This window comes from Aquila chrysaetos, chromosome 12, assembly GCF_900496995.4.
Source record: "Aquila chrysaetos chrysaetos chromosome 12, bAquChr1.4, whole genome shotgun sequence".
In the NCBI taxonomy this organism is placed as follows: Eukaryota; Metazoa; Chordata; class Aves; order Accipitriformes; family Accipitridae; genus Aquila; species Aquila chrysaetos.
The window spans coordinates 15746112-15762072 of NC_044015.1; the positions used below are offsets into that span (position 1 = coordinate 15746112).

General features: G+C 43.0%; 1 protein-coding gene and 1 long non-coding RNA gene across 2 annotated transcripts in view; both read left to right on the plus strand.

Moving 5' to 3' along the window:
- The first annotated feature begins 53 nt into the window (after positions 1 to 53).
- Positions 54 to 1182, plus strand: LOC115349502. The gene is made up of 2 exons (XR_003926118.2): positions 54 to 356; positions 672 to 1182. It is a non-coding gene; the product is annotated as an uncharacterized LOC115349502 (long non-coding RNA).
- Positions 1183 to 4053: 2871 nt separating this feature from the next.
- Positions 4054 to 15961, plus strand: part of CDC73 (cell division cycle 73) — a 119126-nt gene continuing 107218 nt past the window's right edge. Inside the window, exons 1-6 of the mRNA XM_030033874.2 lie at positions 4054 to 4275; positions 10051 to 10156; positions 11157 to 11226; positions 12785 to 12847; positions 12936 to 12988; positions 14759 to 14847. Of these exons, the coding sequence (XP_029889734.1) occupies positions 4145 to 4275; positions 10051 to 10156; positions 11157 to 11226; positions 12785 to 12847; positions 12936 to 12988; positions 14759 to 14847 (512 nt within the window). The 5' untranslated portion in view covers positions 4054 to 4144. The remainder of the gene's footprint in view (positions 4276 to 10050; positions 10157 to 11156; positions 11227 to 12784; positions 12848 to 12935; positions 12989 to 14758; positions 14848 to 15961) is intronic.

Below are 15961 nucleotides of genomic sequence, written 5' to 3' on the forward strand. Positions count from 1 at the left end.
CCCACTCGCAGGCCCCCCCCCCCCCCCCGCACCGCCTCCCAGGGGAGCGCGGGGCTGCCCGCCGCGCTGCCGGTGTTTTGAGGCGTCGTGTGGCGGGCAGCACCGCCCCGCCTCGCCGGTCGGTCGCTCTGTCCGTCGGGTGAGGGCCCTGCTAGCGGCAGTGTCGGAGGTGAAGGCAGCCTAGAACGGGCTGCCGGGGGAAAGGAGCGCCTCCGGAGCGGGAAAGAGAGCAGTGCGGCGGCAGGGCCAGCTCCCGGAGGCGGTGGTACCCGTCCTGTGGGGACGGTCCCTAGGGGCCGGTGAGCCTGGCAGCCGCGGTGGGTTCCCCGTTACTGGTGTTACCAGTCGGGATACAGGTGGTGACAGACTTTTTCTGAGGAAAAACCGTTCTGGAATTGCGACGTCGGGCTAGTAAAGACGCTTGGAAGCGCTGCTGTCAGCGGGATGGCGGTTTGGAGAGGGGATAAAGATGGGGCGGAATTCGTGGAGGCCCCAGGGCGACTTCTGGGGCAGGGGGGCGGGGAGGGTGGGTCTTCTGCCTTTTGTGGCTGACTCCCAGGTGCTAAGGTTTCGGCCGTGCGTTTCCTTTGTCAAATGTAAAACTAACTTTAAATCTGCTCTGTCAGCATTTCTGTTGCCCGTTTTTCTTTACGTTTCTTTCCTGCGTGCAGCTATTCAAATATGCAGAAATGTACCCATGAAGCAGGAGTGTTCCCAGACAACAAAGAATGTGCTGAAGGATAATGAACTCGGCCTGGTATCTGGAAAGGTTTTACTTTACGTGGGGGTATTGGTTTTTTCTTTACTCACACTGTCTAGTAAGAGCTGTTTGGCCATATTCTCTTGTTTCACCCCCACGTAACTTGCTATGGAGCCTGGATCACTGGTCAAATATGTATGTCCGTGGCAGAGCATAGCTACTGAGTCTCCCCACTGGGACCTAGATAAGAATTTCAGTACTGCAGACACTTCTCTGCCCCTCTCTTTGTGGAGACAATAAGTTTTGCAAAGTTGTGTTCTGGACCACTGTTCAGTCGTCAGTCCTATGTTTTAAAAAATAGCGCAAGGAAATCAGCTAACGTGTACCATTTTGGTTTTGCTCATGTGTATATAAAAAAATGAATATTGTGTATTCAGACATGGTATATCTTGTTCCTTCTGTATTATAAGACTTGAACAATCTTTCTTGGTGTTATTAATCTGAATGAATTTACCTATGATGTAAAATTGCATTGTTTTTCAACTTAATTTTGATTTCATATAAAACATCAACATAAACCGTTAAGACTACAGAGCTCTGTTAAACTAGTCATAAAATGCAATTGAAACATTGTACCTATGCAATATACTTTCATCTTACTAAATGGTAACATGCTTTCTCATTTCAGGTAATAATTTTCTAGCCTAGTTGTGATAAAACTGATAAACTCTCAAGTCTCTAATGCCATGTGAAAATAGTCTCTCTGGCATTTCTTATCAAATCCTGATTTAGTGATAAAAATAACGGTTAATAATCTTACTATGATCCCCAAAGAAAACTGTGGGAAATGTTCTGGAAAATCCCATTTAAAACTTCTAATGAAGGCATCCTGTCGTGGTTTAACCCCAGCCAGCAACTAAGCACCATGCAGCTGCTTGCTCACTTCCCCCCCCCCGCAGTGGGATGGGGGAGAGAATTGGAAAAAAAAGTAAAACTTGTGGGTTGAGATATGAACAGTTTAATAGAACAGAAAGGAAGAAACTAATAATGATAATGATAACAGTAATAAAATGAAAATAATAATAATAAAAGGATTGGAATATACAAGTGATACATAATGCAATTGCTCACCACTTGCCAACCGATGTCCAGTCAGTTCCGAAGCAGCAATCTGCCCCCCAGGCTGGCTCCCCCCAGTTTATATACTGGGCATGATGTCACATGGTATGGAATATCCCTTTGGCCAGTTTGGGTCAGCTGCCCTGGCTGTGTCCCCTCCCAACTTCTTATGCCCCTCCAGCGTTCTTGCTGGCTGAGCATGAGAAGCTGAAAAAGCCTTGACTTAGTCTAAACACTACTTAGCAACAACTGAAGCCATCAGTGTGTGATGAACATTCTTCTCATACTGAACCCAAAACATAGCACTGTACCAGCTACTAGGAAGACAATTAACTCTATCCCAGCTGAAACCAGGACACATCCTTAAATGAAAAAGTAAACCAGAACATTTTCTTGAAACATGAAAATAAATTTCTTTGCAGCCATGTGTTGCAGCTTATTATGTACTGCATAATTCATGGCTTACTGAGTGACAGACCACAGCACAACTAAAATGAATTTTTTTGTGTCATTGTAACACAATGACTTTGTATCTTGTGGAAGGAAGTATTATTTGTAGTCTAGCCGATGTATGGGATGTGTTTCTTAAGAGGTAACACTGGTTTAGGTGATGCAGTGGGGTTTTTGGATGATTTGTAGAAACGGGACCTGGCCCACTAGAAGCATTTCAAGTTCCATTCCAATTTTTTGTGAGCCGTAGCTCCAGTAATCATTCCAAATCCAGTCTGAGAAATTATGTTCTGTTCATTCATCATGGTTTTGTCTCCTAAGTATATAAATGTTACTCTATACCAGTTGAAAAATAAATATTGGAAGTAATTGGTATAATTCATCATGTTATGAGGTGTTTTAGTATGTTTGTATATTAGACTATTTCAATACCATATGTGAAATGTTATAAATATACTTGCGATATTCAGCGTGCTGTGTAGTTCCAACACAAATAGTGGTATCACTAACATTTCAGAACAGGAAATTCTATATGCTGTTGACTTTTAGGCTGTTTTGTCAGTCTTGGTACATGCTACTTACAGGAAGAAAAATGATGCCATTTTGCCTTTTGCAGATTTAAAATGAAATAATGTTTTCTGTCAATGTTGAAAAGTGTTAAGAAAATTCTGAGCATCAAAGATTAGAATAAGCAATCACAAGAGCTTTCTTCCAGGTCTAAAATCCCAGAATTGGTATTCCCCAGGGGATACCAGTCTGTCAGGTTCTGCCGTGAAGTGCTATGCAGTTATTTGTGTGCTTGAGCAGAAGAAATCAACATGGAACAGTGAGAGGGCAAAATACGTGCGTGATGTGCAGGCCACCGCCAGCCACAGCTGCTCTGTTGCTCCGGTGAGCGAGCGGCCTTGTAGGGGCTCTGCGAAATCCTGAGCTCCGCAGCGTAAAGTAAAGCTTGCTCGGTGTTGTTACTGTTCATCCTTCTCCAGGTGCAGAGGCAATATTTTCCTCATTACTTTTTTGCTATGGTCTCTTGACGGCCTATTCTCTTCAGAATTAAATTGTATTTTGTGATGGATAAAGCAGAGATTTTTCTCACCCCCCCCACTTTATATCTAGGTTACAGAAGACTTTCCTTCTAACCTGTAGCGTGCGAGCTTTTGCACCCCTTTCCCGAGCTGTTTCTCCCGCCGCGCAGCCCTGGGGGAGCGCGGGGGCAGCACGGTAAGCTGCAATTAACGAGCTGCTCCCTCAGCCCTAATTGTCTGTAATGTGAAAAAGGTGTGCTGCCTCCGGTACCTCGCGCGCATCAGCGTGACACCTCTGGCTGTTCTCCGCCGTGTGTGGGTGACGCCGGCGGCCTCGGGACCGGCCGTGAAAAGCCCCTCGACAGCCCTCACCGGGACGCGCGGTCCCTCCCGCAGACGCTGCAGCTCTGACGGTGCTTCGGCGTCCGCAGGCGGATGCGGCCTGCGGACGCGCTGCGCGGCGGCACCGTGGCCGTTACGCTCCCGCCGCCTGGCGGAGGCCCCGCGCGGAGCGGCCGGTTGGCAGGGGCTCTAGTAGCCCCTCTGCCGGCAGCGTCCGTGACCCCCTCCCCGTTGCCGGCGCTGACGCCCTACGGCCGTGAGGGCGGTGGGCGCTTCGCTCCCCCCTCTCCGGCCCTGGTGAGTGCCGGCCTGAGGGCGGAGCCGCGTCGCACCATGGCAACGGGTTCGGCGTTGCCCCCTGGAGGCGGTGACGGCGTCGTCGTCGCCGCTGCTCAGGCGTTCGCGGTGGGCAGCCCGGGGCCTGGCGGCTGGCGGCGGGGTCCTCGCGCGGCTGGCAGAAGGGCCGGGCCGGAGCGGAGCGGCGGAGGCCGGCGGCTCCGGAGCGAAGATGGCGGATGTGCTGAGCGTGCTGCGGCAGTACAACACGCAGAAGAAGGAGATTGTGGTGAAGGGGGACGAGGTGATCTTCGGCGAGTTCTCCTGGCCCAAGAACGTCAAGACCAACTATGTCATTTGGGGGTGAGCGGTGGGGCCGAGGCGGGCGGCCGCTCGCTGGGAGAGGGAACGGGGGGGGGGGGGGGGGCGGAGGAGGGAGAAGTTGCCCCGAAGTTGCGGGGGAGCGCCCGGGGAGCGAGGTCCCGGAGCCCTTCGCGTCTCGCCGCCCTTCGCGTCCCGTCGCGTTGCGGGGAGTGAGGCGGGCGGCCTGGCTGCCGCCTCCTGGTGGGGCCCCTCAGGAGCGCCCCGGGGCCGTGCGCCTCCTCGCTGCCTGGGCGCGGTGTCTCGGCGGAGGGGGGTGTCCGAGCGGTCGGCGCCCTTCGCGGCAGGGTGGGCCATGCCTCCTTCCCCCGTGCTGCCGGCGGCCCGGTCGGGCAGGGAGGTCTCGCCCGTCCCTTCGGGAAGGTTCCCAGGACCGCGACCGGCCGGTCGGCGCCTTTGCCCTGGGCCAGAAGAGCCGCGGGGCCGGTGCGAGGCCTTTCCTCGGCTCTCGGCCTGTCCGTGCGACCCGAGGGAGGTGGGGGCTGGAGGGTCGCGGCGGGGCCGGGTCTTTCAGGGCTTATGCGATGAGACGGCAGGAGGCAGCTTCTCGAAGTTTTTCTGGGGTTTGTGTGAAAAACGGGCGTTACGTACTTATTGTCTTAGTTTATCCGGGCTACTTCTCTTTTACTGGAGCTTTGTCCGGGGGTAGGAAAGTCAGTGAGATCCGAATGGACGTTCCCTTTGTCGTCACCTGCGAGCCCTGTGGGGGCGTGCAGGCGCTTTGCTCCTCCTCAGCCGGCTCCGAGCTGAGGCCTCTTCCTGGGCTGTACCCCATGCAGGCTGTTTCCTAGTTGGTCTTATCCTAATAAACAAGTAGAGATAGCGTGTCTGTTGCTTAAATGATTATGTTAAGCGTTTTACTTATTTTTAGAAAACTTCTAGAAAATGAGGTTTTGTACCTGTTCAGTTTTCTAGTACGATATCTATTGCTTACAATGCAAGGGAGTTCTTCATTCTCCTGTCCTCTGAATTTAGCTGCTGCTTGCTTTTAACGTCCTAACTAGGAGGATTTTAATGAATCTCTCTTAAACCCATGAGAAAAAAATGCTTATTGTTAGATATCAGATAGTGAACATTTCATGTACTCGTCAAAGAGAGTATGTTATCCTGTGAAGCTTGACGGAAAAACAGAAGAACCTGCAGATTTCTCAAAAAAAAAAAAAACCCAAACCAAAACACCCCAACCCTTGTAGTTCAGTCTATGACCAGGGATGATTTTTTTGTTGTTGTTTTAATAATTATGATATGAATATTAGTATTCATCTAATATCCTGATTTCTGGTTTGAGAGAGAAACGAAAGAAACTTATTTGTTCATGTTAACTTGTAGACAGATTTTTTTTTTTTTAAATGGTTTACTTTGCAATCTATCTAAAGCTAGAAATGTGTTATTTCATTACCTATTTCAAGCTTTCAGAAACTCATTTGGGATTTATTTGCACTTCCTGCCTGAGTGGGGGATGCTGGTAGCTAGACTGAAGAGGAAGAAAAATATTTGCATAAGCAGTTAAGTTTTAAATTTCTTGAAAAATCTTAGTTCTATTTTTGTTGAGCAACTGTATAGACAATGGTGGTGGTTTCCTTGCTACAAGTTGTTTTTCCCAAAGAGTAACAAGTAATAATGGTTAACTAGACAGACAAGTTTCATTGCTTTTCTGTAGGGAGAAGCTGATATGCCAGCTGAACTTTACTACTGCTTAGGAGAGCTTGAACTGGGCCCAGAAATTGTTAACAAAAGACAGCAGCTGGAGAGAGAAACTTTATTATGTACATTCAGGAAGCTTTATCTGCATGGTCAAGAAAGAACTACGAGTGAACAGGGGATATGCTGAGCAGAACAGCAGCAGTAACCTTGTAATAGCTGTTTGTGTCCTTACCTCTTGTGGTAGATGTGTTGTAGAATTTGGAGGTTTTTTGTTGTTTTGTTTGTTTGAAGTAAGTTAGTAAATCTTAGTTTAGACCAGTGGCTTCTGAACTTTTGGTAGGATCAGACTGCTATCAATTCACAGTGTTTCTTGTGAACCACTGTGGAATTATGTATGTCTAATCTTTAAATTGAAGACACTGTAAAAACAAGACCAGTTCTGCAAGCCATACTCAATAGCTTTGACACCACAGTTTAGGAGTTGTTAATTTATGTAATTGCCAGACTTATGCAGGGACTCGAGGAACATTTTCAAAAACTTTTAAGATTCGAAACCTTTTATGTTCAGGTTGCTTGACAGGACCCAAACTGTGCTTGCACTGAGCAGTTGTTAGTGGCTTAGTCTTTCATGAAGTAAACCTTGATTTCTGTTTTGGGTGTCCACAGCACAGTTGCTATAATTGCATCTCTACTGCCAGTCTGGACAGAGTAGTGCAAGTCTGAACTGCAGTGGTGGCATTCTGTCCCTGCTAGAATTAGAAGTAGTCCCGCTAGACATTTAACACTGTGGCTCCTTGAGCAGCTAAGCTGGCAGGAGTTGGCAGTGCTGCCCTGCACTGCCTTCTCTCTGTGCTAGCAGAAGTGTCGGTCACACAGTGAACTGGTCTGAGGAACTAAGCCAAGTTAAAAGTAACCCAGGGGGAGGGGGGAATTAATTTTAATCCAGGTTACTTTCCAGATAATAATTACATGAATACCACTGCTGGCACATGAAGAAGGCTAGATGGTCTAAGATTAAGTGTTTTGTGTGTTTTGATCTAATGGCTGATCTGTGGCCTCTGAAGAGCGATTATAGAATCTGTTTCAAAACCAAAGGAAGGAATCAATCCAACAGAGAAACTTATTTGCTTTGTTTACCCAGCAGAGGGGCTTGTATGCACAGCTGAGAAGTTTTTAAACAGTGAGCAGCTGGTCATGGGTATTGTAATTTGTGGGATACTCTGTGTGCCTAGTCTTGTATTTTTAAAGATTACTGCATTTTTTTGTGGATGAGGCACAGGCCTTTAGTACCTTTATAAAAATTCATGCTTTGAAACATGAAAGAGGAAATAAAGCAGTTAAAAATGAGTAAACTCCTGGTGCCCACAGGTTGAGGGTGAATAGATGAGCAGGAAATAAATTTCTGGTGTTAAGCAGGTGAAACTTGCTCTCTTGTGTTATGTAAACTTTTTATCCAATTTTTTTTAAGCTGGAGTGGGTTTGTTTTGTTTTGTTTTTTTTTAAGAGATGCAACTCTTAATAACCATTAAAGCAAATATGTAACTGCTGGACTTTTTGAGGTCTGAATCTTAAGATTTTAATTTTTTTTTCTTAAGTGATTGATACCATTAGTAAATACGGGAAAAGAGAATTAATTTCTTTTGCTACTTTGGATATTTGTAAATTGTATGAAGTAAGCTACCTTCAGGTCAGCTTGCAGTTAGTTCTCTGTTTATTGATCAGGTTCTTTCTGTCTGGAAAACATGAAAGGAACACAAACTGATGCTGATAGTCAGTTTAGACTTAGATTTTTCACCTTGCGTACAACTGCTTGTCCATCTGATGCTTTCCTTTTAATGTGCAATATCTTGTCCTCCTAATAAAACACCCTCTTAGAACCATGATGAGCATGGGGATTTGTTGTGTGTGTGGTTTAAGTGATGAAGTACCAGCTGTGCCCTGCTGAGCTTTCGCAATGCCTGTGGCTTTGTAATGGTGTATTTTCAAATTAACAGGTAACCCATTCAGTACTTGTTTTCTAAATTACGCCATTTATTGCTAAATATGGCTAAAAACCTGCATAGATGACCAGCTGGACTTTTTATATAATGTTCAGTGGATATGGCACACTTCAAAGAAATAATGAGTTATTCTGAAGTGAGATAATCTAAAATGTTCAGTTTAAAATGAAATGACAACTGTATCATGTGACATAGACCACTTCAGAGCCAAGTGTATGTGGAGGAAACTTTTGTTTCTACTAGTGCTCTGAATATGTTTAAAAACCACCTTATCAAAGATAGCAGTGAAACAGTAAAATACTCAAACAGTTTTTTGCTGAGGAATCCAGTTCTGTTGGCTGTAATTGTGAAGCCAGCTTTCGGCTTCTTAGGAATTGAAAGGTATTGCATCTCTTCCTTTCTTTCCTCTTCAGCAGCAAAATGAACATGCACACCCCCACCCCATGCAGACTAGGTTTTTGCAAGGAAGAAAGAGTGGAAGAAAGATCCTTTATTCTGCCATTCTCCTGGTGTTTTGGATCACTTTTCTCTGCATGTTATTCATGTATTGGTTTTCTCGGGCATTGTTGTGAAAGTAATGTTTTTTGACCTTACTGCTAGTAATGAGTTCTGAACAGGTTATTGGACACTTTCAATCTAGGTAATTTCAGAAAAGTAATTGCAAGAAAAGCAGTAGTGGCATTATATCCACAGTATGGAGAAAACAGACTTGCACTTCTGTGGCATTTAGTAGGTGTTTGTGTAGCTCTTTCAGGTTCAAGAACGTTATGGTTGAGTATTTTTTTATTTCCTCTCCCCCCAGTGAGGTTGGCACTTCTGGAGTGAGTGTTTTGATACTGAGCCATGAGTAAAGCCACTGTACTTGGGGGGGAAAACTCCTTCTTATGGTTTTAACGGAAGTATTTCTTCTTCACATCTCTGGTTTAATCAAAATTCTTTGCTAGTCTTAAATTTTACAGTTTTGGTCTGTTTTTCCAGTGGGTCGTCTTCCTCTGGCGTAGAGGTGAGCCGGCTGCTTTGGGTGGTTGGGGATGGGGACTGAGCAGTGTGGGGGAGCCTTGTCCTGCTTGCAGATGGGGTCTGGGAGGTCACAGGTCTGGGCAGTGGAATCACTGGTTTCATTGATTTCCTGGTCCTGCTGAGGGCTGTGAAACTGAGGGTAAGGTCCATTTCTCAGAGCAGTTGAAGTATTTAGGCAGCAGGTTTTGTTTTGTAACTGGGACAAGCATTGCTTCCCCTACAAAATCTTCTAGTAACAGCATAAAGGGGTGAAGGTGTGTGTGAGGGGGGGGAATTGTGTTCGATGCATATGGAGCCTAGCTGAAACTACAGTTTTTGTTTGACCTTGTTTTGTGGGATTTTTTTCTTTTTTTTTTTTTTTCCCCAAACTGTTACACAGAACAGATTCCTTTTTAGGCTTGAAGCATCTCTTTCAAACAAGCTGTTCTGAAGCTGAGATTGAACTTGATGCTCTCATGTTGCTCTGAAGTGGTCTGACTTCTGTATGGGAGTTCATTGTGATTTGTAGTCCACTTTGGTTTTGCTAGTTTTGTGTGCAGTTAATTTCTAGTCACTCCTTATTTTGACCTTTTGGCACCATTTTGAACCTGTTGCTCTCTAGACTTCATGGAATTTGTGTATGCTTCACTGTGCTTTCTCAAGTGGTGAAAATTCTGTCCCCTTATACCTGAAGAGCACGTAATACTATTTTTTTCATTTGCAGTTCAGTTATGTTCCTCTAGCTGTCCTGAATAAGGTAGAAGGTTCCTTTGATAATCAGAAAAAATATGTTGGAGATGTCGTAGAATGTGTTCTTACAGTTTCCCAAGTCTTGCTGCTTGTATATTTTACAACCCATCTAGCTCTTATTTTGGATTATTGTGGACAATTTTTATAATTTGTTCAGTAAAGAGGGTGCAAGAACATAGATCCCTTGCTCGTATTTGTTAACACAACTGATAGTTCCCTAGTTTGGCAATACCCTGATAATAATATTACTGCTTTCTTTTTGAATTGTCCTCTGGAAAGAAAAGATAACTTTGCTAAAAAAGTGTGTGCATGAGACAGAGATGAAGAGCTTAAATGTTAAAATCTTCGTTTCATGATTTTACAGGACAGGGAAAGAGGGCCAACCCAGGGAATACTACACTTTGGATTCGATCTTGTTCCTGCTCAATAATGTGCACCTTTCTCATCCTGTTTATGTCCGCCGTGCTGCAGTAAGTAGACCATACAAAATATTATTTTTTCTTGCTTATAAGTTATATGTGCGTAGTTATTTTCAGTGAATGATACTAGCATTTAAATGTATGAATTTGGCTGGGGAAAGGGAAGAAGATATGCAACAAAGTGTGTCTGTGTGTTTAAAAAAGAACACTTCTACTTAGGGATCAAATGACAGACCTTGTCAAGGTGGAGTATTTTTCTTGACAATTCACTTTCTAACAGATTATCCCTTCAAACTGCCAGGTTGCATTTACAACAAGAGTCTGTCACCCAAATATTAATGGTAATGGCAGCATTTGTCTTGATATTCTACAGTCACAGTTGTCTCTGGCACTATTGCAAAAGTACTTTTGTCCATCTGTTCTCTGTTGTGCGATCCCAATCTAGATGATCCTGTAGTGCCTGAGATTGCAAGGATCTACAAATCACAGAAAAGTACAGCAGAATAACTTCGGAGTGGACTCAGAAGTATGCAATCTAATTAAAGAAATTATTGGATAAGCTCTACAAATAAAGATGGGGGAACTCTGAAAGAGAAAGTCCTTTTGATTGCCATTTGACTGCTTTCTGTGAGCCCATGCTTCATCTTCCCCTGTGCCACGTGGTTACCTGATACAGCAGTGCTGCGTGTTCTACGTAGTTGGAACAACAAAATTGAAATATTTGATTTCTGTGTACTAACATTGACTGTTGGCAGAGAAAAGTGTGTGTGTGTGTGTTTAAAAGCTAGTTCTTAATCTTATTTGCAAGTTTGAAGTGAAGGAGGAAAAAGGCTGTCCTCTCCATTTTATAGCAGACAACGTGTTTCATTTTGTGTAGTTGAACATCCTCTAGGAAGTAATTGTATCTTTAAGCTTGATAGTTATACTTTTTTGGGAGGCAGGACGTGTGTTCCTGTCTGTGTGAATGAATAGTTTTTCAATAAAATGAAAAATCTTCAGCAAGAGACTTTGAGGGAATAACAGTTTAATGTCAAGTCCGCTGTCTTTTCAGACTGAAAACATTCCTGTTGTAAGAAGACCTGATAGGAAGGACTTGCTTGCATACCTAAATGGGGAAACATGTGAGTGATGCTTTCTATTAACTTAGACACATAGTGTGCTTTACTGCTTCATATTTATGGCTCAAATGAGGGGTAGAAGGGGAAGGATGGTTAATGATGGTCAGTGTGCAGCTTAATTGAGTATGTTCAAACTTCTCAAACGAAGTTAGGATTTCTTTTATTTTTTAATTTTGTTCTGCACTTAGCTATTTTTATGGCACTTAGATAGGAGCTGCGTTCCTACATGCATGTTTAGAAGTGAGCTACTTTTTTATTACTATTAACATCCTTTAGTTAATAGTTATGTGTTAGAATGCTTAGGGTTTATATTCTTTCCTTCTCTAGACTGTGGGAAACTTTTGGTAGTGCATTGATCTTGATGCAATAAATGTGTGGGATAAAATCTTCAGTACAGTAAAATATATCAAATCACTGCTTTGTCAGACTGGCAGATTTGCCTAGTATTCCATCATCTTAAAATTTTTGTTAACAATAGTCAGAGAAAAGAGGTTTCTTTGAAAGATAAATATGGCTTACTTTTGTAAGTTGCTCTGTTTTCTAGGTGGTCTTAGAACTTTAAGTATGCTGGAATATGAGATTATTTCTGAAATATGAACAGTACACCATTTTTTATATCTATTTTAAAGGAACCAGTAGGTTGTCTTTGTTCCAAAAACTAGACAAACTAGTAGATCTTGATTCCAGATTATAAAGTAATTATCTTTGTGACTCTGTTTTCTTTTATGTGGTACATACAGATCATAGAATCACTAATTTATGTTGGAAGGGACCACAGGAGGTCATCTGGTTCAATTCCCTTTTCAAAGAGGGGCCAAATGACCCTGAGCAACCTGATCTAACTTAATATTCAGTCAGGTTCTGAATGGCTGCTCTGCTCTCGTGAGTCCTGGAGTACTGCATTCAGCTCTGGGGCCCCCAGCATACGAAGGACGTGGACCTGTTGGAGTGAATGCAGAGGAGAGCCATGAAGATGATCAGAGGGCTGGAGCATCTCTCCTATGAAGACAGGCTGAGAGAGTTGGGATTCTTCATCCTGGAGAAGAGAAGGCTCCATGGAGACCTTATAGCAGCCTTCCAGTACCTAAAGGGGGCCTACAAGAAAGCTGGAAAGGGACTTTTTACAAATGCATGTAGTGATAAGACAAGGGGTAATGGCTTTAAACTGAAAGAGGGTAGATTTAGATTAGATGTAAGGAAGAAGCTCTTCACTGTGAGGGTGGTGAGGCACTGGAACAGGTTGCCCAGTGAGGTTATGGCTGCCCCATCCCTGGAAGTGTTCAAGGCCAGGTTGGATGGGGCTTTGAGCAACCTGGTCTAGTGGAAGAAGGTATCCCTGCCCATGGCAGGGGGGCTGGAACTAGATGATCTTTAAGGTCCCTTCCAACCCAAACCATTCTATGGTTCTATCGTGTCCAGTTCCAGTGTTTGACTACATTTGCTACCTAATATCTAGTTAGAATTTCCTTTGTTGCAATTTGTCTGTTGTCCTCCTTCCTTTTATACTTAAATACTTTTGCAAATCTTTTATACTTAAATGAAATGTTGTGTTTGATTACAGCAACCTCATCAAGCATAGACAGAAGTGCTCCACTTGAAATTGGTCTTCAACGGTCCACTCAAGGTACAGTTTAACTAAAAAATAACTTTGAGGCTTATTTTATGACAGTGTACTACAATCTTGCATTTTTAATGTCCTCTTTTTCTTGTAGTTAAAAGAGCAGCAGATGAAATATTAGCAGAAGCAAAGAAACCAAGAATAGAGGTAATGACAGTAACTGTCATCAATACAAGTTGGGGGTGGTGGTAAATTACAGTATTTATCTGTTCTTGCAGCAGTTCAGTTGGGCTACCTGTCCTCTGGGTGCACACAGTACTTCTGTTGGTGTGAACATGAACTGGAAGGAGTTAGAATTTAAGCCTCTCATTTAAACTTGGAATTTTAGCTGCTAGTAGATGTATGTTGTAGCATGAAAGGGGAAAGCTTGACTGCATATCTGTAAGTACCTGTTGCATTATAACCTGTCTGCTAGAACTATGGGATTGGAATGAAAGTGCTGTTTAATGACTGATTATGGTTATTTGCCATCCATGAGTTGGGATTATACTTAAATGCCAGTCTTATCTTTATGAATGGATACTTATTTGTTTTACCTGCTATTTTAGTCCCTGTGTAGCAGTATATGAAACTGTCCCTGTGATTACTATTTTCTGAAGCTGTGTCTTAGGCAATTAACTTAACAGTGTATTCTCACAAGTGCCTCTTGAGTAGAAGCAATACGTTGCGTTATTACACACATTGTATCTGACTTACTGGTTTTTGTAATTTTTTTTTTAAACTAAGTTCATCCAGTTGTCTCCTATGTGAATTGTTATAAATCTGGCTGTATATTTTTTCAGAGTACTGAGGCTTTAGATTTCTTCTTAGAAGAAGAGTTACCAAATACATAAATTCCCTTATTCGAGAATTGGATTTGAACATTGTTTATGCTTAACTATGACTGCATAAGAATCATAAGAACTTTATGCATTCTTAATGGCACATGAGCAGATGATTGCTGAGAGGTGGCCTATTGGTGATCTATGGATTTTTTTTTTTTTTGTTCTACATTACCCAATGTGGTTGTGATGCCAGTATGTTTTGAAACTATAGATCTTCACCGTCATAATTTGGAGAATCAAGAATTCTGCATATGAGCCTAACGAGCTTATGGCCATCTTCTCTGTTTCCTTGCTGCTCTGGCAGCTCAGAGCCTGTAAAGTCTGTTCTTTTGGAGATCATCTCTGTGTAGAGATTCCAGGTCTTTCCTGATACATGGGCATGACTGGTTTTGCTGTGCTTCAGCCTTTCCAAACAGCCTCTTAGCAACAGGGCAGGCTTGATGATGATTTAAGTTTTGTGGGGAAATAAGACAGATTGAACACAAGTGGTGCCAGCATTAAGAAGCTGAAAAGATGGTATAAAATTACATCTCTACTGCTTTCTCAAATTACATGTCTGCCTCAAACCTGGCTTGAGTAACTGTAGGCTTCTTTACTCTTGACTTGGTTTTTATGTTTACTAGGAATGCCATTTATAAAAGTTCTGCTTCAAGATACAACAGTTCTGAGCTGTTCTTTTCTTTAAAAATGTCACTGTTTAAATAGCTGGGCAAATTTGAGTGTCAGATAAATTTACCTTAAATATGTATGTGCGTATGTGTATTGTCCTGTCTGAATGTGTGCATTGTTTGCCAGCTTTAAGTTCTCTGATTTTTCTGTTGCTCACAATTGTCATCTGAGCAAGGCTCTTTACGAGGGAATGGTAGTATTTTCATTATTCTAGTTATAATTTGTGGTTCTTGAGACGAAATTTCCAATAGCTGTACAGTTCGTGCTAGCACACAGATCGAAGATAATTGGAAATAAAGATTGTCCTTGCAAATGTGAAAAAAACCCAAAAACAAAACAAGAAAACTCTGAATAGCTTTAATTCTAGTTGTATTTAGTTTTTTAAAGAGAATGCACAAAAATTAAACATTACTGTTACTGCTAGGATGAAGAGTGCGTGCGCCTTGACAAGGAGCGGTTGGCAGCTCGGTTGGAAGGACATAAAGAAGGTATCGTGCAAACGGAGCAGATCAGGTAGGGATACTTTTTCTTATGGATAGTGCTTAATTAAAGACTGGTAACAACTCTTGTGCTATTCAAGACAGCCAGTTTTACTTCTGTCCAACAGCTCTCAGTGGCAGTGTCCCTCCGTTAGGTGCTAACATTAGTAACGTCTGAGGAGGCAGAACTTCATGCCTGGTCAGAGTCCTGTTCTTGAGTGGAAGTTCAGATGTCATGGAATGAGATTTGGTTTGTCTTCAGAAGTGAGTGGACAGTTGTCTCTTCCTCCCACCAAGTCTGCCATTTCTGCTTGCTTCTGCCATGGTGTTTACTTAAGCAGTCAAATACAATGAGCAGAACTGCAAGGGGAGGCTAATTATTTCTCTATTTCAAAGAAAAATGTCCTGTATTGAGGACTGTCTTGCATGTAAAAGGAGGAAAACATTGTGAGAACAGATCAAAGGGTAACACAACCTCTGTTTGACTCCCTGCAGAGGTGAGCTGCTTGCCTCTGAAGAGGCAGTCAGCTACCAGAGGACAATGCACTGTCATTGCCATAAGTAGTAATCAGTATTCAAGTGCTTAAAAACTTGCCCATCACCTTTCCTCTTCTGTTGTATCCATCCAGAATTTTGTAAAGAATGACAGCTGGTTTTGAGTCTTACCCCATATCTTCCCAAAGCCAAGCAGAGTGGAAATGAAATTCTTGCAAGATCTTGTTGCTGCTAAGGATCTTGGGCTTAGTAGGATGCCAGAGTCTGGTAGTTCATTTTCAAATACCTGAGTTTAGAAGCCTTAAAGTAAAGGTAGCTGCTTAATTTCTTTAGTGTGTCAGCTTCCATAATGTAAAATGGGAGTTGTGCTTCCTATGGTTAAGGTGTATGAGTATGAACTAATGTACTGCTTTGTCTGGATTGGATTTTGCAGATAAGTAGTTTCACTTGATAGACCAGCTGCATTTTTGAGAAATCTGTCTCTTGAGCATAAACAATACTGTGAATGCTTGTCTGTCCTTCACTGGGATTAAATTTAACAGTTAGCCTTGCAACAATTAATATAGCAGAGTTGAGGCATTTATAGAATCCATAATTACACATAACCACATGAAAAATAGGTGTTTTGAATGATGCCTTCCTCTCTGTGTCTT